The sequence below is a fragment of the Myotis daubentonii genome, chromosome 12, assembly GCF_963259705.1.
Source record: "Myotis daubentonii chromosome 12, mMyoDau2.1, whole genome shotgun sequence".
NCBI lineage: Eukaryota > Metazoa > Chordata > Mammalia > Chiroptera > Vespertilionidae > Myotis > Myotis daubentonii.
In genome coordinates, this window is record NC_081851.1 from 6,774,552 (window position 1) to 6,796,621 (window position 22,070).

A 22,070-nucleotide genomic window follows, 5' to 3' on the forward strand; every position below is an offset into this window, starting at 1 on the left:
TACTAAAAAATAATTCAATATATTTTAAAGCATACATAATAACAGAGAAAAGCACAATTATTCTATAAATTAGAGACAATGATGACAGCAATAAAATTTCTCCTGACCATATATTTTCACATCTAAAACATGTAATACAATTTTTTACTGCTTTTAGCCAGTACAGCGAGGACAGGACACTGTAAGCTCTACAAAAGTCAAATCACTTGCTGACACTGGAAATCTAATGAAAATGTCACCTTAGCTTTCAGTGCCATGCGCTCAGCTGTGTGAGGCCCTGCCTGCGCGGCTCTGGCGCATTCGCACAGCAGCCCAGGCTCCCCACCCACCCCCGTGGCCCTTTCTCTTTACGCTGTTTGTCACTCACTCTGTGCTTTCCCCGGACAGACTTGCTGTGAGGCATCAGAAAGACCCAGCTCAGCTCTTAGGGAGACAACTTGCACATGTGCAGTGAAGAGCCACCTTTGGCCCCCGGTACTTTTCTACATTCCCTGTGTGCACAGCTGTCGCCCAGGGTAGCTGCCTTTCCAGTCTCTTTCTCTCCGCTCTCGGCTCCCAGTGGACCCCACAGCTAAAACGCAGACCTAGCCCTGACTGGGTGGCTCATGGGGAGTGCCATCCTGTACAGCACAGGCTTCGGGCTCTATTCCTGGTCAGGGCATGTACAGGAGGCACCAATAGGTGTTCCTCACATCAATGTTTCTCTCTCTCCCTCCTCCCTCTCTAAAACAGTCAATAAAAACATATCTTTGAATGACGATTAAGAAATTGATCTAAGTACTAATCAATAATAATAACAATAATAGTAATAACAACACTAACAGAATGTTGTCTGACTTTATTCATTTAGTGCCCCTGAAGTAGGTATAGTTCTCATGTATTCTCATTTTACAGATGAGCAAACTGAGGCACAGATGCTAGGAAAGGCTCCAGGGTTCACAGAAGTAAGCAGCAAAGCCAGGACTTGAGCTCACGCCTCCTGGCTGCACAGCTCACACCAAACCACCATGTCATGCTGCTCCCACCTTCCGGCATCTGATATGCAACCTTTTGAAAACTCAAGCACGTAACTACCATTCTTTGTTGCCTAATGGCTAATATGATCTGGCACCCATCCTGCACATAAATATTTATGTAGAATCAACAAATGTTTGTGACCAATTTGGAAAGATCAGGAGAACTATTTTAATTAAAACCCGTGTTTATCCTGAAAGATACAAAGTTGTTTTGGGTTGCCTTTAAGAAGTTCCTACAAATAGGCCCAGTTAAGCATGTCCAGCGCAGGGCCGCGGCTGTGCTCCAACAACCGGGGCTGCAGCTGTGGCAGGGCCACACGGAGCACGGCTGAGCCTCGCCCTGCCCCGGGGCTCCCCATGCCAGCTCCCCGCCCAGCACTGTCCCCATGTCCCCATGTTGAGAGGCGGTGGCTCATGTGCGAGAGTGCCAGTGTCGGCACTGTGCCCGTCCAATGTCACCTACTGGCTCGTAGAAATGCCAGTAAAAAACTTAAAATCCTTTAGTTCCATGGTTCGCATTCAGAACTCTTACAGTGCCCTTTTGAATGGCATGCGGCGTTTGCATAATCCCCAGCCGCACGCCCAGCTGTGGAGGAGGAGACAGGAGAGCCCCTTCTGTGGGTCCCAGGGTCTTCTGGGACCTCGGGCAGCTTGCTCCCAGGGCCTCCTTCGGGCAGGCAGCCGGTGAAGCTTCCTGGGGAACTGGGAGCAGGATTTCCTTGGAGTGAAATGGAGGAGCCACCCCTGCCCGCGGTGGGAGCGGCGCCTTCCTCAGCCCCCAGCGCTCGCAGCCCTCCCCCTCGGTTCCCTAAGGGGAGGACCCGTGGGCCAGCACGGGCTCGGCTTCGCATTCCCCGCTGCGTGGCTGGACGGGTTTTGCAGGCATCAGGTAAAGAAGGCTTTTCCAGAACCTTGAGTTATATGGGAGAGATTTGTCAGCCTTCCACTTCAGAACTCGGTGAGATTTCAGAAGCTGTAGTGACTGGGGCAAGAATGTGAAGTCACTGACGGGTGTAAATTCAATTAAGATGATTTTAATTTTCCTTTCCACCAGCGCTTCATGGAGTCCACTCTCGAGTTCATACCTCACTTCGTTAAGCATGTAGCTTGTACTTAGGACAATGATCAGTCTTCGGCTTTGCTCTATCAGTGAATGGATTTCATCAACAACAGCTGGAAATGCAAGGCATGGATATTGATTTAAGAGAACTGAGAGGGTGAACATGAAATAAAAATCATTCTGTGCAGCCTAACTGTATTAAGCTCTGAAGTTCACAAATAAGATTTTCTTTAAGATAAACCATGTGTTCTCAATGTTATATGCCGATTAAAAGCAATTATCAAATATCAAGGTAACAAGAATAATGAGTACTTACTTATCACTTACTCTGTGCCACGCCCTTTACTACCCGTTTTCTGTATATGCACTCATCGAATCATCATAATGACCCCATAAGGAAAGTATCATCCCCATTTACAGGTGAAGAAGCTACAGCACAGAGTGGTTTAGTAACTGGCCCAGAGTCACACAGCCAGTAAATGGCAGAAACAGAACCTGAACGCACTTGCTCTCGTCTGGAACACCGGTTTCTAACTGTTACACTGTCTTCCTTTCGCACACCTGGAGGAGCATGCTAAAATCAGAATTTAAAAATAAAACCAAAACCTGCCATTATTTTAGACCAGCGGTGGACAACCTTTTTGGGGCCTGGTAGTAAATATTTCAGGCTTTGCAGGTCATACAGCTTTTGTCACAACTCACTCTGCTGTGGTGACTTAAAAGGCACCTGCCATGGCCGTGCTGCAGGGCGGGTGGCAGGCCTGGCACCCGGGTGGTAGATTGCCACCCTCCGCTCTAGACCTCCATCCCTTTCCAACTATAGGCTTTTAACCGAAACTCACCACCACTGAGGACAAACATTTTTTATTTTTACAGTATTTAGGAAATAAGAAAAAAAAAATCAATTTTTCAAAATGGCTCCTAGAAAAAAATGACAAAATAAGAAAAGGGCTGTAAAGGCCAGAGTGATGCTCTCTGAGTTCTGAGAAAGCGCTCACGCACACAATATCACAGGCTCCGTGCGTCTGAGCAGGTGGCGTGTCATTCCTTCGGGAAGCCGCTCATCATTAAGCAGCACACAGCTTCTCCTCCTAACTGAGGAGGAGGAAGGCACGCTCGGTCCTTGTTTATTGCCTCGTCTGCAACGCCCAGCTCAGACCTGGCGCAAGGGTGGCGCCCAGAAGTGTTGAGAGATGAGTGAGGGACGGTGACCCGTGTCACATTGTTGGCGACACAGCAGCCCCCACGGCCCCCACTTCTGAATGTTTGCTCTACAGACTTCAGAGAAAACATGGAACTGCTTCTCAATATCTTTGATTCTCACTGTGCTTTGCTTCAAGATATGTGTGATGGCCATTTGTATTCACATATAAATTGAAAAGTTGCATTTTATAACTCAAATATGATGTGAACCACCAATGTCCTTTGATTTACTGCATTTTCCCAACGTCCCTCTTCCCGCCGCAGCTCTCTCACCAATGTCCGCACAGAGGACAAGCCCCGCCTGTCTGTGCTCACAGGATCTGCTGGCGAAGAGGCCTTCTCAGTGGCTGCCAGAGAACCGCCTCCCGAGGGTGCCACTCTGGGCCGCTTCTAAAGATGCTGCCCGCCCCCCCCCCTACCCCAGACTCCCCCCACGCCCCCCCATCGCAAGGAGCTGGGAGGTGCAGAGTGGCAGGTCCTGGAGGCCCCACAGGAGCGGCCACTCAGCTGCCCTCACTGCTCACTGTGTTGACTTCGCTGGTTATTTCTGGCAAGAGGACCAGGGTAAATTGCTCGATTTTAAGCAAACAGGGTTAGCCTAAGCTGTTCATCTTATAAAGAGAAAGCGTCTCCACTAGTTTTCTACCTGCCCTTCCCTTTCTCACCTCCTCCAGGTGCCACATCCCTCTCAAATATGCATAGCTTATACCCAAAGTGCTCCTCCAGCACCCTGGGCAAGACCTCCACAGCGAAGGCGCGCTCCGCCCCGTGCGCAGGTCCGCATCCCTTCAGGTAGGACACAAAGGCGTCGTATGTCTTCCCATCTAGGAGGTAAGGTTTGTTCCTTTAATTCGTGCGGAAATAAAAGTTCAAGTTCAACTTTGAATGAAAGTCACTAAAAACGAACATGGAATTATTGAAAAAGAAAAGTTAAATATGTCATCCTTGTGTCCACACACATCAAATTGTAGAGATTAAATATGCGCAGGTTTTTGTATGTTAATTATGCCTCAATGAAGCTGTTAAAAAAATAAGAAAATACTTTTGAAAACAAATTGAAAAAACAAAATAAGACTGTTTGGGTTAATCCCTAAAGTCCCTACATAGTCTTTGGTTTTATTATTCTTTTTTATGCATATTCTTTATCTCTGAATTTTTAAATGTCAATAAGCAATGATTATCTTCAATTATCATTTAAAAAATAGCATCCTCAAAGCTCATACGATAATCGAGCAATCAATTAGCAAGTGTTCTTACTTTTAAGCAGGTGCATTAAGACTCCCGCTGTTTGACATCACCGAGGCTTAGAGAGAAACGCATGTCACAGGTCAGACCATTCACAGAGTTTAAAGGTAGCAGAGGACCAAGGAGCCCAAATGCTCGTATGTCCTGGGCCCAGGATTAGAAAGTGCATGTCACCTCGGCTCATTCCACCTCAGTCATCTAATCCCATAACCATCCCTTGTCCACCTTCAGGACAGCCCCCGGGAAGCGGTGATGCAATTGGTTGTTACAAAGTAGTCCTGGGAGGTGAGGTACAGCCTGGGGAATGGAGGCAACAGCACTGTGTCCACTGTGTGTGGTGCCAGGTGGGCACCTGAAATGCCAGGGCGTCACTTTGTAACGCATGTGATCGTCTCACCACGATGCTGTGCACATGAAACCAATAGAATCTAATACTGAATGTGAACTGTGATTGAAAAATAAAATGTAAATTAAAAGTACAATGCTGCGTGTTTCCACGGGAGAGTGGGAGGAAGCAGCAGAGGCAATTGAAACAGTGTGCCTCAGAAACCATGCTATGGCATGGTGAAATTTTATATAACGCTGAAGGCCAGTAGGTGGAGAGGTTAGCATTGCTACAACTGCTCCTGTTTTATTCCTAACAATGAAGCAATGCTGCATATTCAGATGACTAAAGACACATTCAAGAGGAATGTGTTACCTAAAAACTAAGACCATTCTACTAACTGCTTTACTAAAAATATATTTACGTTTCTTTCTTCTACCTTTATCCATTCTGCTAGAGACAAGTTCGCAGACAAATGCAACAACTTGAAAAAGTTTACAAATAACACATTGGCAGACACAACGAAGTGTAGCACAAACAAAACAAAAAATAATCTGGTCAGAGAACGCGGAGTCACCGTGGGCATGTGTTCTGAAAGGACATGTGTTCTAAATAACATGCATGCGAGGGGTTACTCCATCCTTATCCCAGGGCAACTGGTTAGCTGATGGAGGAGTTAGATGTATGTTTGGGTCTAGGATTGGGATTGATGAATTTGCTTCTGAGTTGAAGACTAAATATTATTGGCTCCTTTATTAAAATTGAATAGGATGAAACCATCTGGGCCCACATTCTTTGTGGCACCACATCACCTGTGCTCAACAGCCGGGCCCCATTCTTTCACAGCATCCAGGTTCACAAAGGAACAGTTTCTGGCAAAAGCTGCTTCAGTCCCACCTACAGCCTCTTGTCCTGCAGTTTGAGTCAGAACCCACCGTGGGTGTATCGTAAAGCAATTGCTCTTCAGAATTACGTGCATGTGAATGACAGGACATTTTCATCAAAACTGCAAAATGATTATGCTTATCAAAGACAGGTTAAAAGTTGGTAACAATAAAGCCAGTTGTTAATATAAGTACGTGGTCCTGGATCGTCTTGTCAGCTTGTCATGAAATACAGCTGTTACTGGTGTTAGGATAAGAGCTAGCGCTCCCATCAGAACAGTCATCATGCCAGTGAGTGAAACAGGCACCAAGATGCAAGAAATGAATGAGTACACCTTTGTCAACGTGTATTTTTCTCACAATCAGAATGTAACTAATTGCAATAAATTGGAAAGGTAAATCAGTCGAATTTACATAGTGATATACATGTGACATAGCTTTCAAACTCATTTTTAGGCACCTCTTTTCTTGGTTTAGCAAATTCCTAATCTATATTATAATTTATTTTTCAACCCAAGGAATGAAAGTTTTGGTGGCTGTAATAACCGGAAATTACGTGAAGTGCCCAAGCTAAGTGATTTGAAAGCTGATAATTTTGTTCTGCATAAATGAAACCAACATGTGAATGGATATTTGGGACTACAAAGAGTCAGGACATGCTTCTTAGACAAACTCTGTGTGGCAAGTGGCCATGTTTTAACTCAAGTTTAGTTTTTGTTGTTGTTGATTGGTTTCTTTCATTTCCAGCTATTCATAAACCAATAACTGAACACAGTCTTGGATGGTGCAGCAATATTAAACTGCTGTATGTAAAAGTCTTAATTTTTGCACTCATTTCTTCATTTTTACTTTTTCATGACTTCTCTCTGTCCATGGACCACACTCTTAGCAGAGCTGCTGTGGAGACATCTCTGTCTCCAGGCACCGCCACCCAGGGTGCTAAGAAGTGTGAGTTCTCCGTGCTCAGCAACATGAATTTAAAAAAGTATCTGTGCAGCTCTGCTAAGAGTGTGGTCCATGGACAGAGAGAAGTCATGAAAAAGCAAAAATGAAGAAATGAGTGCAAAAATTAAGACTTTTACATATAAATATAACCAATGGACACAGACACCATTATCCAATTCAAATCAACGTAAATGATCTTTATTGAGTGACTGCTCTGCATAAGGTGCCTAGATGGTGTGCAAACAATGACGTTGAGTCCCTAGGAGCAAGCATCTCAAAGGGCACTTAGGAGGACACGCATACGTACATACAGGAAACAGTTAGAGGGCAATCTTGGGCAACATCTAAGTACAAAAGAAGGTGGCACAGACAAGATGCATAATAATGATACATTCAGAGCAATTTTCCCTCTGGAAACCCCTACCACACATTAAGTCACCAACGTAATGTAAATAAGATGAAGATTAATGTTTCTTTATCAGGTTTCCTAATAAAACCATAGGATAAGAAATCCCAATATTCCGGTATTCGTTACCTGTTAATGTTTCATCTCTTCCCGTGAAATGTCTATAAAATAGAGCCAAGTCAATTCTATAAAGAATGCCTGCAATCACTAGGCACACGATTCCCCCTGAGATCACGAGAGCTGTGACCATCCCCCTCGTGAAGATATGGCCTGGGATGTCACCCCGACCTGGAAAGAAGGAGAGAACGGGAGTGCTCAGTCACGGGCGCGGTGCCGCTGCTCCCCACCATCACTCTGGGATGTCAGTGTTCACCATGAACACTAACCAGCTGCCTGCCCAGCGTGGCCCACCAAGCTGCTCCACATCCCCGCCTTTCATTTGGAGCAGTGATTTTTCTGCTCCCATTTTTAACAAATTAAAATGTGTGCAAGGTATTCAGAGACCTGAACTGAAAGCATGTAATGTCGTCTATCCCTGTCTGTGGAAGGTGGCCTCTCGGGGTCTAAGATGCTGGGTGGAACACACAAATCTCTGGCCGCGGCTGTGAACACAGATGGAGGTGAGAGTCTTGGGAGAGCAAACACTAGCTAGACGATCTGGGCTGTCACCGGTTTTGTGTCCTAGGAAGTGTCACTGGCGCCCTTAACGCTTAGTCCCTTAAGCTGCAATCGAAACTAAGGACACGGTGCTTCACTCACGGGGCTGCCCCTGAGGGGCAGGTGCGGTGAGACCTTGCACCTCAGGAGTGGAGACCACATCTGGCACACAGCCCTGCGGATGTCAGCGCACTTTCTATAAAAACCCCCTTTGGGGAAAAGTACATTTCTTAGATTGATTCAGCTCATGCTCAATATGGAAAATGCGAAATAGTACAAAAGAGTAAAAACTATAAAACAATTTTTTACAACCATCCCACAATGTGGTGATGGGCATGCTAGCATGCTAGTCTATTTTGTTTTAGATTTTTATTTTCCCTAAAAATATTGACTTAATTGGGGTCATAGGGTAATCACTCTTTCTTGTATTACACTATATTATGAGCAGTTCGCTAGGTCTTTATAGTTATAATTCATAATGTGCCAGTATTTAGATTGATTGCAATGTTTATAAATATACCAATGCGTCAATGAACAGATGCACAAACCTTTATGCTTGTGCTTGATGATTCTGCTAGAGCAGGTTCTAAACGCTGAGGATTTCCAGATCAAAGAGCAGAAATGCATAAAACTCTTGACATCTTGGCACAAATGTTAGGGATGATCTTTCCAGTAAAATTGACTACTAGGATGTAAGTAAGCGGCCACATTTGCTAACTAAGTGAACTCCGAACAAAGCCAGTCCCTGAAGATCCTGGTCTGTGAAAGGCCTGCCTGTCTGTGACTGTGCCACGTGCACATGCGCGCGCACACTCATTCACAGGGGCACGCGCACACACACACACACACACACACACACACACACACGTTCGCACGGGCGCACTCCCGCGGGGTGACAGTGCAGTGGGAGGCCCTGTGCTGGCTGACATCTGCGAGCAGAGCAGAAGGAGAATGGCCGGGCGGAACCCTCTGTGGCAGGGACAGGACATCCAGCACTGATAAGGGGGAGGCAGCTGGTGACGATCATCACAAACCCAGGCATGTGATGAGCACGCAGAAGCAATGCTGGAAACCCTCCCTGCACATGCCCGTGGGCCATGGCATGTGTGCCCCGTGAGGCGGAAGGGGATCGTGACGATCCTACAGAAGGCAAGGGCTCAGCAGTTAGTCTCACAGCCTGTGGGGTCTCACAGCCCGTGGGGTCTCACAGCCCATCAGGGTCTCACAGCCTGTGGGGTCTCACAGCCCATCAGGGTCTCACAGCCCATCAGGGTCTCACAGCCTGTGGGGTCTCACAGCCCATCAGGGTCTCACAGCCTGTGGGGTCTCACAGCCCATCAGGGTCTCACAGCCCATCAGGGTCTCACAGCCTGTGGGGTCTCACAGCCCATGGGGTCTCACAGCCTGTGGGGTCTCACAGCCCATCAGGGTCTCACAGCCTGTGGGGTCTCACAGCCCATCGGGTCTCACAGCCCGTGGGGTCTAGCTTTGCTGTCTACTTGTGTAACGTGTTGTACTCAGGGTGAGCGGTGGTCAGAGCCTAGCACAGCCTGTGTGGATGAGCATGAAGAGCGTCAGCCATCCCTGTGAATACGTGGGTGGACTGAGGGCCTCGAAGAGGTGCTCCAGGTGAGTCATGGATGGGAACCAGGACCCCACACGTGGGGGGGAGGGAGGGCTTTAGGTCTTAGCTTCTGTGCCCCTCACTCCTTCAGTTTCTCACCAAAGCAAGACACAGCATACACCTCTCTCTCTCTCTCTCTCTCTCTCTCTCTCTCTCTCTCTCTTTCTCCCCCCCCCCCCCCCCTGTCTCTCAGATCCCGGTCTTTCCCTGCATATGGGGTGGCAGCCAGCCTGGGAGCGAGTGTGAGTGAGTAGTAACTGGGCACAGCTGTTGCTGGGAAGCTGCAGCTGGAGGCTCTGGGTGGGCTACTAGTGGAAGACGGAGGCAGCTCTGGAAAAACTCGAAGGGTCCTCTGACCAGGGCCGTCCATTGTCCACTTGCCAAGTTCGGGGTCTGGCCCGAGGCAGGGAGGCCTCCGCTGGCTGTTATTGAGGAATGAACACTCCCAGGGCCCTGCCCATCCAGCTGCAGGAGGCTGCACCCCCTCCAGTGCCGCTGGCTGCAACCCACGCTGAGCTGCGCTTCCCCCTCTCTCGCTCCGTGTCCTGCGGGGACTGGACTCTCTCCTCATGGCCCACCTGCCTCCCTGCTCCGGGCCCCTGGCTTCTACATAGGATTGGCACTGAGGGCAAAAGCATAACTGTGTGCGTCCTGCTCTGCTTGGCATTGGGCCCGGAGTTCCGGCGCGGCTGACCCCACTGTGCACACCTCGCAGGCCCGCTCCCCGCATGCACAGTGAGGAAGGGGTGATCTTTGAGGAGTCCCTCAGCAAAAGCTCAAAATTCCCAGACTTCCAAAACCAACATTTTCTCAAACCTTTTGTCACTAAGATGAAGTGTTTGGTGTCTGGGCCTTTGTCGCTGGACACAGTGCAATTATATGAAAAGTTTAGATTTTTCTCATTAATATTCTCAATTCTCAATATTCTTGAAGCCTGCCACTTGCCTTCTGAAGTCCTGTAAGGGAGAAAAGGAAGTTAGCAGAAGCTTCCTTCACCGCAGGGCATTACTGAGGAGGGTGGGGCGCAGGCGCCAAGCTCCCAGGCAGCAGCCCTGTTGACCCAGCGCATTCCCTGGGGGTAGGGGATAGGGGGGTGGGGAGGCCTGGGGGGGGTGGGGGATGTGTGTAGGAGGAGTAGGTGTGTGTGGGGGTGGGGGTGGGGTGGAGCGCCTGCTCCCAGGGGCCTCCGGCTCTTCAGGAAGCCAGAGGCCAACAGAGCCAGCTCCGCAGCCATCTGGGGATGGTGAGCAGCTACCTGAATTAAAACGCGTGGCAGAAAATGGTGCTAAATTAAAAATACAGGAAGATATTCCTTCTCTTAAATCTGTTTCCTATTTCTCCTCTCCTAACTGCTCAGTGTTCCTTCTATAGTGAGGCCACTAATAGCTGTAGCCAGACTGTGAGGTGCCGGCACAGACCACTCACGTCAGCATTGACCGTGCAATGCTGAAGGTCCCTTGTATTTTGTTCAGCATTTAACACAACACTATTCCCAGGCACCACCCTGGGAAGATGAGGACCAAGTAGGCTGCTCAGCAAATGTCCCCTCTCGTCCTAGGGACTCACGTCCGCACTGGGTGCAGGGGAAGCGCCCCCATACCCCCCACCCCACACGGCTGGAGCAGGCGGGCAGGCAGCAGCACTCCCAGCCACTCCCAGCGTGGCCACCCAGCTGTCCCTCACAGCAGGTGTCCCCAGAACCTGGGTCTGGACCCCCTGTGGCCCCAGCATGTGGAGCGGAGTCACCAGCACAGAATGCCCACTCTCTGACACACTGAACAACCTGAAGTGGGGTCCGCAAGCCACGGAGAGGCCAAAACCATGACCTACGAAGCTCGTACACCGACAGTGAAAGAGACCTCCTCACTTCTTGGCTGGAGTCAGCTTCACTTTTAATAGCCTGCCAAGTGCCTGCCGCTCTCCGAGGATTACCGATGGGCACTGGGGATGGGCCCTGGGGGAACCCGGCTCCGTGGCCCACGCTGAGGAGCGCAGTCGGTGGAGCAGCAGCCACTGAGCCAGCGCTCCCGGCGCGCAGCCTGCGAACCCCAGACAGGCTGTGGCTCTGGCAGCTGAGCTGTGGGCATCGTAGGGTCATTGCTGGCCAGCACCGAGGGCATCTGTGCACCAGGAATGACCACAGTGACCCAGTCTCTCATAAACGCGGGAATGACCACACACTCAGCTTGCTTTGTTTTCCGAAGTCTGGCCATTCCTTAAGGAAGGAATATAGGTGATTCAGGGATCAATACATGTCACTTGGAACGTTTTGCACCCACAGTGCCTCCTAATATTTATATCTCATCACTGTCCTGTCTGCTTCTTCTTCCCGTTCTTACTGTGTTTCCAATTTCTGTGAATGGACTCTGACAAGAAAATAATTAGTATGTTCAATGGGGATCCAGGTGATGGTGGTTTACATTCGTGTTTGCTGAGACAATCTCTGGAACCTTCCACACTTGGTGCCACCCTCACTGCTCTGTTCACTGCTTTAAGGAGGCGACCCCTGCAAGGGGCGTTCTGGTAGAAGCAACAACCGTCCCCAAAGGGCCGGAGCCAGCGGCTATGTCGGCGTATCTCTTGCCCGTAAAGTAATTCCCAGCACACACACATCACTGCGTGTGCATGGCCATCGCCTTCTTTGTGATGCTCAGAATTTCTCAAGTTTCTCATAATGGATAATTTCAACCATCAGACAAAAGAAAGGCCTGCGTGTAAGGACAGGCTGGAGGCCGGCCTGCGGGCCTGGACGCAGAGCCGCTGTGCATGCAGACCTGCTGCTCGCATGGTGGCACGGGGACACGCAGGGCACACCCACTGTTCACACCCACTGTTCACAGGGCCCACGTGAACTTACGCATGTCGCAGGCTCCGGACCTGGCCTTTACTCGGGCACATTCGTAAAAATAAAGCACCTAACAGAATTTTCAAAATCCGAACACCTGTGGGCTCGGTTGCCACTCCTTTATAAGAGGTGCAGGTACAACCTCTATCCCCATCAGAATCTGGCGGACTAGGGCTGCCTTTGCGAGGCGATGCTAAAAGGCCTCCTTGACTTTCTCTCTTCAGTTTAGATCTCAGCAATGAGTTTTTGAACAATCTACCAGCACAGAGTGTGGGAATTATAATACATAAATTATAACTTATGCCAAACGTTCCAGTAGCTCTTCAGGAGTCTGGAGTCTTTAAATCAGGCCTATATGATACAGGAACACTGACATATACAATGCTGTCCATCGCACATCACATCTGCATACCTGATCTTTATTTCCTCCCCTTCATGCTCATTTGGGTCCTGCCCATCTTTTCTATGGAAGCTCCAATAGACGTAATCCTTTTCATTCAGCCAAGCAGAGCAGTTGAGCTGCACATCTGTTCCTAGGAGAAGTTGACAAAGTTCTGACTTTATTTTTTTTTTTTTGTTTTTCATATGTTCTTTATTGATTTTAGAGAGAGGAAGGAAGAGAGAGATCAATGTGAGAGAGCAATATTTATCAGTTGCCTCCCATAAGCACCCTGCCCGGGGCTGGGGATCAAACCTGCAACCAGTAATGGAACCCGCGACCCTTCCATGTGTGGGCTCGTGCTCTGGCCACTGAGCAACACTGGACAGGGCCCAAGTTCTGATTTTAGAGACTCAGATTTCCCAGTTTTAACTTAGGATAAGAAATATATGCTAATGGATATATAATGCTAATATAGTGCTACTTCCAGAAAGAAAACAGACATGCTTTGTTTTAAATATGAAAAAGTATATAAAGCATAGCTATTAAGTGTCAGTTATAACTCATCACCAAAATATGAATTGGCTTCTCTTCAAAGTTATGTTAAATAAATGATTAAAACATAGGTGGCCCTATGTTTCCCACCCCTGACATAAGATAACCTCAACACACGCACAGCACAGCCCTGTCCGGATGGCTCCGTTGATTGGAGCATCATCCCGTGCACTGAAAGGTTGTGTGTTTGATTCCTGGTTGGGGCATGTACAGAAGGCAACTGATCAATGTTTCTCTTTCATATCAATGTTCTCCTCTCTCCCTCTCTCCTTTCCCCTCTCTCTAAAAGTCAATAAGCATATCCTCGGGCAAGGATTAAAAAAGTATATACATAAAGCCAAAATTAACATAACTAAAGGATATATAGAAAAATTGGCTCTCATAGAGACATTAACATCTCTCTCAGCAATAGTTAAAGAAAGCACACAAAAGATTAATAAGAATATAAATGACTTCCAACTTCACTTATTTGACATTAACAGAATGGTAAAACCAAAACTTGCAGATGCACATTTATTTCAAATGCACTTGAACATTCATCAAAATACACTATATTCTGCCCAGCTGGTGTGGCTCAGTGATTGAACGTCAAGCTATAAACCAGGAGGTCACAGTTCAATTCTGGTCGGGGCACATGCCTGGGTTGTGGGCTCAATCCCCAGTAGAGGGTATGCCGGAGGCAGCCATCAATGATTCTCTCTCATCACTGATTTTTTTTTTCTCTCTCTTTCTCCCTCTCCCGTTCTCTCTGAAATCAATTTTAAAAATATTTAAAAATACACTATATTCTGGTCCTTAAGTAGGTTACTACAAGTTTTAAAAGATTGAAATAATATGGTATATAATCTTGGATCATAATAGAACTAAATTGGACATCAATTACAGAAAAATAATACAAAATTGTCCAAATATTTGGACAGTAAAAAACACAAATAATCCATAGATGAAAGAAGAAATCGTAAGAGAAAGCTTTTAAAATGTTTTGAAAGAACAGCAATGAAAATCTGGTATGGAACAAGCAGTTAAAGGCATGATAAGGGAATTTAGAGCTGAAATTGCACACAGTGAAAGAGAAAGTAACTGGAAATAACTCCTTAACTCTCCATGCGGACAAACAAAAAAAGAGGTGCAAATAAAGCCCAAAATAAGGAGAAAAATAATAGACAAGTTCAAAAAAGTTGTAAAAAACAGAAAGCAGGAAAACCACAAATATAAATGGCCAAGTATCCGAGCAACATAGACCGAGTGTGTGGTAAACAGCCAGGACCGGCTGTGGCCAGAGATGTGGGCTGCAGATGTGGGCTGTCCAGTGGCTTTCCCAGGACAAACACTTAACCATTCAGAGCTTCAGTCGTTTCTTCCTGAAATGGAAAGACTCTCCAAGTTGCTGGAGAACTTAACTCATTAAGGTATTTCAATCACCTCACAGAAAAATTGGTTTACATTGTAAATATCTTCCTTCCTTCCTTTCTTTTCTTTTGGAGGGAGATGTTGATTCCTCCAGCCTTCTCTAGACAATTTCTGATTGTGCAGTCAATTCAGGGTTCAAATTCATTCATCAAATATGCTAATCATACGAGTCTGAATAATGTCTCTGAGCATTCTTACGGAGTTTTCATACTTAAAAACGACCATAGAGACTATTAGAGAAAAGCCACAAACATGGTGGCTAAAGCCCTCATTTGCAAACCACAGGCCTTCCCAGGCTGTTCATTTTAATCAGCTAACAATGGCGACACTCAAGCCATGACAGGCTTTGCTGCTTTCGTAATGTTCTTCCCTAGATACGCAATGTGTTATGCACATAGCATTGATCAGTAACACATCAGGCTTAGCCTTGGAAGACTCCACTTGCCCCATTCATAAATGCAGAGTAGATAAGTACGTGAAAATATACCTAATTCCACTTCAACATGGTTAATCTTTGGTCCAAGAATAGCTGGAATTATAGTACTGCGATCTAAAAGTGAAAAAAAGAGAAGCGTGTTATTGCTGCTGCCGCGCTCTCTACCGCCAACGATGGTTATCACCTGCGTCTTCCACGCAGCACAGACTCTCAGTCACCGACCGCGGACTTCCATTCCAGTCATGTTCGCATGACATGATGGGCAGTGACTGCGGCCTGTCGCTTCACTTCCTCAGACTCCAGAGCTCACTGGGCTGGAGGCAGCACACAGGCTTTAGCTTTCCCTCAAGTCAGGTCCCGGCCTCTGTCGCTGTGCTCAGCGCAGAAGGAAGCAGCTCATTGGGGAGATGGGGAGATGGAGCTGCAGGCAGAGAGGCCAGGCCACTGCTCCGCCTCCCCCTCCCCCCACCAGGGGCCTCCTCCACTCGGGGCCAGGTCCACTGGGAGAGGGGGGGCAGCAGGCACTCCTTCAGCCTCTTGCCCCGTGCCTCGCCCAGGGCCCCAGCCCTGTTAGGGTGCCTCCCCCAGGCTCAGCTCTACTTCTCCCCCTCAGTGACCTCTGCCCCCACCCCCCAGGTGCTCCCGTCTAGCTATTCTCAGGAAGGACACCAGCAGCCTGATGAGCATGCCTGGGACAACCTGAAGCCGCCAGTCACTGCAGAGCCCTGAGAGCCACGGTCACAGGCTGACCGGCTACAGGTCAAGTCCTTGCTGCTCCTGTGACAGCACTGCCTGCCTCGCCAGACTGGACCCTGGTGCCCATCTGGTGTTTGGGGGCATTTACACCAAGTCAGGGCAGCCTTCCCGGGCCTCGAGGCGCCCAATGCTGTGGAGGCTCCCGCAGCATGGCCCTCACAGGGGCAGGGCAGGGCGGAGGTGGAGAAGGGGTGGAGCAGTATGTGGGCAGGAACTGGAGAGTGAAACTAGGGCAGGGAAACCCCAGCAGGTCTGGCTCCTCTGAGATTCGGGCTCGCTGGGCAGGTCTGGAATCTCCGTGGGCACGGGGAGCCGAAATGGCTCCAAAGAACTGCCGCCCGGGCTGGGAGTGTGAGGAGCAGGAGTCCACGCAAGGACACAGGGCGGGCAGCTCTGGGCTGTGGGAAAACGCTATGGATTCTCTTCCTCTGGACCAGTCTCTAACACATGAAGTGAGTGACTGGGAACCAGAGCAGCACTGGGTTAGTGGGACTGGTGTCAAGTGAAGGCCGAGGCCCTCTTTAAGGTGCAGAAGGAAGAAAACAGCCTGGGACTTGCCCTGGAAGCCTAGTCTGACTGTAATCAAAATGGCAAGGCTGCCAGCAGGAGGGCACATCACCGCTCAACCAGGCAGCAGACAAAAACATAGATGCCGGGTGGGAGTTGAGAGAACTGATTCAAGACAACTGTGCTCAGCACATGGTCGCTGAGAGATCTACAGAGTAACCGGGTGCAGCGCAATCATGGCATCACATAGACCAGGTCGGAGCTCAGCTTCCCAGTGTCCTCAGTGGAGGTCAAGACACCTCCCATCTGTTCAGCTCTAAGCTCTGCTTTTTAGAAGAATGATGGCACACCTCACCGATCCAAAGGAAAATGGCCAGGATGGATAAGAGTCTAGACTTGCGAAATGAGGCTCAATAATTCACCCAGCAGACACATACTGAGCACCTACTATGCACCAAGTGCCAGGAGTCAGTGTGGGAGATGCAAGATGAGGAAGAGAACTAAGTTTGATCCCTTCTTTCCAAGACCTTCTCAGGGACAGACATGTGACCCCAACTCTGGCAGCAACCCGAAATATGAATAAGAGGCCACAGGGACACAGAGGCAGGGAGGCATTGAGTGAGTCCTGAGAGACACAGCTGGCAGCCCCCAAGAGACACAATCAATGCGATGGGTAGTTCAGGCAGGAGAGCAGCATGTGTAGTGGTGGGTGGGGAGTGGGACGCCGGAGGTGGTAATGACAACAGCGCGTTCCCTGTGCTTGGCACCATTCTCACTGCCTCACTCACATCCCTCTGTCCTCGGAGCAGCCCAGAGGGAGGAACCCGCACCACCCTGTTGACTATGAGGCATCTGAGGCACAAACTACTAATTTAATTCACCCAAGGCCACAGCTCACAGGGCTGCTGGGAGGAGTCCGTGAGATGATTCCATTAAAGCATCCGGTACAGTGTCTGGCCGGCAGTAAGTGCTCTTTTGATCATGAATATCCTTAATCCTCCCAGGGCAGAATAAGAGAGGAGCTGGTGGGTGAGACGCGGGATGTGTGGGTGAGAGTGTTGGTGGTGGAAATGTCAAAGTACCAGAGATGTATATGAGATTAAAGAATATATATGGGAAAGCAAAACTGAAGGATTTAGGGGACACATAGAGAATTTAAGATACCTGAGTTTCAGAGTTTAGTTATGGGATTCCCAGTTATAGGGTGTGGCAGGCAGAATAATGCCCCTCCAAAGAGCTGTTCACACCCTACTCCCCAGATCCTGTGATTATTAGACCTCACATGGCAAAGTGACCTGCAATGTGACTAAATTGAGGAATTTCACCTGAGGACAGTGTCCTGGGTCCTCCAGGTGAGTCCGGTGTTATTACAGGGGCCTCATAACAAAGAAGTGTGTCAGGAAAGGAAGTGTGATAGTTGGGAGCAAAGGTTAGGGGGAGATTTGAAGATGGTCCATTTTTGGCTTTGAAGATGGAGGAGGCAGGAGGTGAGGGCACAGGTGGGCGATGGAGGAGGTAAGGGCACAGGTGGGACATGGAGGAGGCAGGAGGTGAGGGCACAGGTGGGAGATGGAGGAGGCAGAAGGTGAGGGCACAGGTGGGAGATGGAGGAGGCAGGAGGTGAGGGCACAGGTGGGAGATGGAGGAGGCAGGAGGTGAGGGCACAGGTGGGAGATGGAGGAGGCAGAAGGTGAGGGCACAGGTGGGAGATGGAGGAGGCAGAAGGTGAGGGCACAGGTGGGAGATGGAGGAGGCAGGAGGTGAGGGCACAGGTGGGAGATGGAGGAGGAAGGAGGTGAGGGCACAGGTGGGAGATGGAGGAGGCAGAAGGTGAGGGCACAGGTGGGAGATGGAGGAGGCAGGAGGTGAGGGCACAGGTGGGAGATGGAGGAGGCAGAAGGTGAGGGCACAGGTGGGAGATGGAGGAGGCAGGAGGTGAGGGCACAGGTGGGAGATGGAGGAGGAAGGAGGTGAGGGCACAGGTGGGAGATGGAGGAGGAAAGAGGTGAGGGCACAGGTGGGAGATGGAGGAGGCAGGAGGTGAGGGCACAGGTGGGAGATGGAGGAGGCAGGAGGTGAGGGCACAGGTGGGAGATGGAGGAGGCAGAAGGTGAGGGCACAGGTGCTTTTATAAACTGGAAAATGCAAGGAAACCTACTTCTCCCAGGACCTCCAGCAGGAGCACAGTCCTGCTCAGACCTTGATTTTATCCCAGTCAAACCATGTCAGACTCCTGACCTCCAGAACCATTAGGTAGGTAATTTCTGTTGTTAGAGGACAGTAAGCGTGTGGCAGCTTAGCGGTGAGCAATGTAGGGAGTCCCGCTATGTCAGTGGATAGTTAACAGGACGAGGAACCCCGCAGCTCCGGGTGGAGTGAGCCCTGGCTGCTGAGCGGGCGTCACAGGAGCCTGCAGACGCGGGAAGAGCGTCGGGAACACGTTAGGGGCCAGAGCATCGGTGTCACTGAGGAGAGGCTTCGGGAGGCATGTTGGACTCAGGAGGGAAAATGACTCTCAACAACCAAAGAGTAAAACCGGGGCCTCTGTGACCTGGAGATGTCCATGGTCATTCCCCAGATACAACTGGATGAGCCGACCCCGGCCACGGAGAGGGTAGCTCCCCTGGGAAAGGTTCAGTGAAGTTACCTCTGAGGCCTCCATCCCTCAAAACCCAGGCCTTAGTTTTTCCACGATATACGATCCGGGTCCACGGTAAAGCAGAAGTGCCCCTCCCGCCCCAGGCCTGGCTCCTGGCGTCCTCTCCTCAAGCTCCTGGCCCACATGCTTCCTGCCGCCGTCGCCAGCGCCTGGACAGGGCGCAGTCCCCTTCGCCTGTCCACTCTGCACTCCCTCCACCTCCCAGGTGACTCCAGGCCCATGAGCAGGTGACCCTGAGCAATGCAGGTCTGAACTGCATGGAAAAGTCACTTATATGCAGACCTTTTCACTGAATACAGCAAATGTACTTCCTCTTCCTTAAGATTTTCTTAATAACATTTTCCTCTAGCTTAATTAAGTGTAAGAACACAGAACATAATGCACATAACAAACAAAATATGTCTGATAAGTAAGGCTTCTCACCAAGACCTGTTAGTAGTTGAGTTTTGGGAAAACCAGATTCTACCCAGGTTTTTGACTGTCGGGCGGATCGGCACCCTTCACCTCTGCGTGTAGCTCTGTGTGACTCATCACCTTTCCTGATGGCAATCGGTTTCTTGAGGAGAGTAGGTTACTCACTTCATTTCCTATTTCCCTGCCCCCGCCCCCTCCCAGTGCTCAGTGGTTACTAAATGCAGCATCCTCAATAAACATTTGTTGAGGGAAAACATATGCTTAACAATAAAAGACCCCACAATTTATTCAAATACCAAATAAGGGAGCTGACTCAGGGAGGGTCGCCTTTATGAACTTTAACTACCACCCCCAGAATCTCAGACACAGTGAGCAAAGCCCTGGGACTGGGGCCCTTCTATTTGAATGAGTGGTGTGGCCCCAACGCCCACTAGGTTGCTTCTGGATTCCTGTACTGCTTTAGAAGAAAAAATATTTTATTTTGCTAAGATATACTTGTTTCTCCCCAATCTAAAATTTCTCTTACCTTCAACTATTGTTATATTGTAGGTGCTGGTGACATTAAATAGTTTTCCATTGTGATGAAGGAAAAACATGCAGGTGTAATATCCCTGGTCTTTAAACTCTGCATTCTTCTTTAAAGATGGGTTTTTATTGTTCTCTATCTTTTCACAGTTCTGTTTTTAAAAAGCAAGTTAAAATATTTTAGGTAAAAGCAACATTATATTATAATAATTCAAAATTTTACATAATTCTATTTCACGACAGGGGGAGGGGCATCGGAGCGAGTGACTCTGAGGACTGAGCACTTAGCAGGGACCCCTTTGAGGTCCTGCGCCAGGAGGCAGTGGCCTGATTAGAAATGCATGGAGAATATTCCAAGTCCAAGGACACACACACATGCACACACACACACGCACACGCACACACCTCTGCATCGCACACTTCCATCTGTGGCAGAGGGATTAACAACAAGAACGCCGCCTTTGCAGCCCTCTTCACTCATAGGTAGGTTATGAAGCGATCTCAGAGCCAGACGGGAAAACAGGAACTAATTCTGACTGTGTGCCGGTCCCCGCACGCTCCTCTCTCAAAGCGGCCAAGCTGGTGGCACCTGGCAGAGGGCTCAGCGTGGGCTTGGGAGGCACCCACATGGCCTCACTGCAGAGATTGCTTCTATAGACACCGAATGTTTAAACTCAGACTGATTTACCCCAGCCATGTAGAACAATCAGACTCTTCATTTTTCCAATCAGTTGTTTACTGATTCAGCGTCCTCGCTCCACTCCCTCAAGTAGGTCAGGGTCTGTAAACAGGCTGTGAACTGAGCCTGAGGTCAGCGTCCAGCTAAGAGCACCCTCCAGCTCCACCCTCTAAGCGGACTGTCTGCGTGTGGGGCTTGCTTAGGCCCGCACGCCGAGCCTCACGTGTCATGGGCTGCAAACATCTGCACGTTTGACAGGAAATGGGGTCAAGTCAACTGCAGACTGGCTCCGACATTTAGAAAACACTTTGCATAAGAGCTGCCCTTGAAAAACACAAGTAAACAGTGTTCATGCAAAAGGAACAAACAAACGTTCCTAGGAAATCGGTTTCATCTTTCCCAAGGTCTTCTGTTCAGACCACCCTCTCTCAGCTCTGCTACACAACCACGGCCTTCAGGCTTGTGCTTTACAGAAATGATATAATTTGCGTTGTGTATGTGCATGCATGTTATTTATGTATGTGTGCATGTTGTATTTGCATACATGTGAGTGTACAAATGCATGTGTATATGTAATATACATATGAGTGTATACAAATCTCTCTATATAATAATCTCTATAGTATTGTCTAAAAGAGCTCTTATAACTTAACAGGTAAAAGGTACACTAACTGAAGAAAATAGACAAAGAAAGTAGACAATCCACAAAAGAAATAATACAAAGATGCAATTAATACACAAATTTAATTTGTTATTAAGAAGAGTGGGGGGCTACTCAGAGCTGCAGAAGGCTGGCATGTCAGGGTTTAAAGGTCCCTGAGCAGCCCACCAGGGTGGTGGCCTGGCCCCTGGCGCAGAGTTTGATGTGTGTCGAAAGGCACACACCTGCTCTTAGCCTCTGATCCAAAAACTCCACGGTTTTTGGTCAGAGGATAAAGTTATATAGACACTCGGAGACTTATAGGAATAATATTTGTTTTAGTCTTAGTAATAATAGTGCGAAGTAGAAACTAGCAAATGTCTATAACAGGGGATTAGTCAGGTACAAGGACATGCATATGGAATCTCATGTTGGAAGAATGTTTAAAGATATGGAAGAATAATCATAATATAATTTTTAGTGAATAAAGAAAAAAATACAAGCCATTAAAAATACCACTTTTAAAAAAAGATGTTTACACAAGAAAAAATGTCTCTGGCTGATGGGATTATGAGTTATTTCTGCCACCTTCCTATTCATTTCTCTACCTTTCAATTTTATAAAATGAAATTATATAATCAGAAAAATCCTATCTAATAAAAGAGAAAAATGGTAATTGGCATACGACGATACCCTTTTCATTGGCTAATCAGGGCTATATGCAAATTAACTGCCAACTAAGATTGGCAGTTAACTGCCAACAAGATGGCGGTTAATTTGCATATGTAGGCACAATGCAGGGAGGCGAAAGGGAAAGCAGGAAGAAGCCCCCTGCCACTGACAGTGATCGGAAACCCAGGGGGGAGCTAAGAGCTGGGGGGCAGGGCAAAGGCGGCCCTG

The 22,070-nt window shown here is 48.4% G+C and overlaps 1 protein-coding gene across 5 annotated transcripts in view; it reads right to left on the reverse strand.

Moving 5' to 3' along the window:
* Positions 1–438: 438 nt before the first annotated feature.
* Positions 439–22,070, reverse strand: part of IL18R1 (interleukin 18 receptor 1) — a 32,138-nt gene continuing 10,506 nt past the window's right edge. For 4 of the 5 annotated variants that reach the window (XM_059658856.1, XM_059658855.1, XM_059658857.1 and 1 more), the window contains 7 exons: positions 19,853–20,003; positions 15,042–15,104; positions 12,623–12,743; positions 10,182–10,321; positions 7,214–7,372; positions 3,945–4,103; positions 439–2,189 (listed from right to left, as the gene is read on the reverse strand). In XM_059658856.1, the coding sequence (XP_059514839.1) occupies positions 1,825–2,189; positions 3,945–4,103; positions 7,214–7,372; positions 10,182–10,321; positions 12,623–12,743; positions 15,042–15,104; positions 19,853–20,003 (1,158 nt within the window). In that variant the 3' untranslated portion in view covers positions 439–1,824. The remainder of the gene's footprint in view (positions 2,190–3,944; positions 4,104–7,213; positions 7,373–10,181; positions 10,322–12,622; positions 12,744–15,041; positions 15,105–19,852; positions 20,004–22,070) is intronic. The other variant, XM_059658858.1, reaches the window with a different exon arrangement.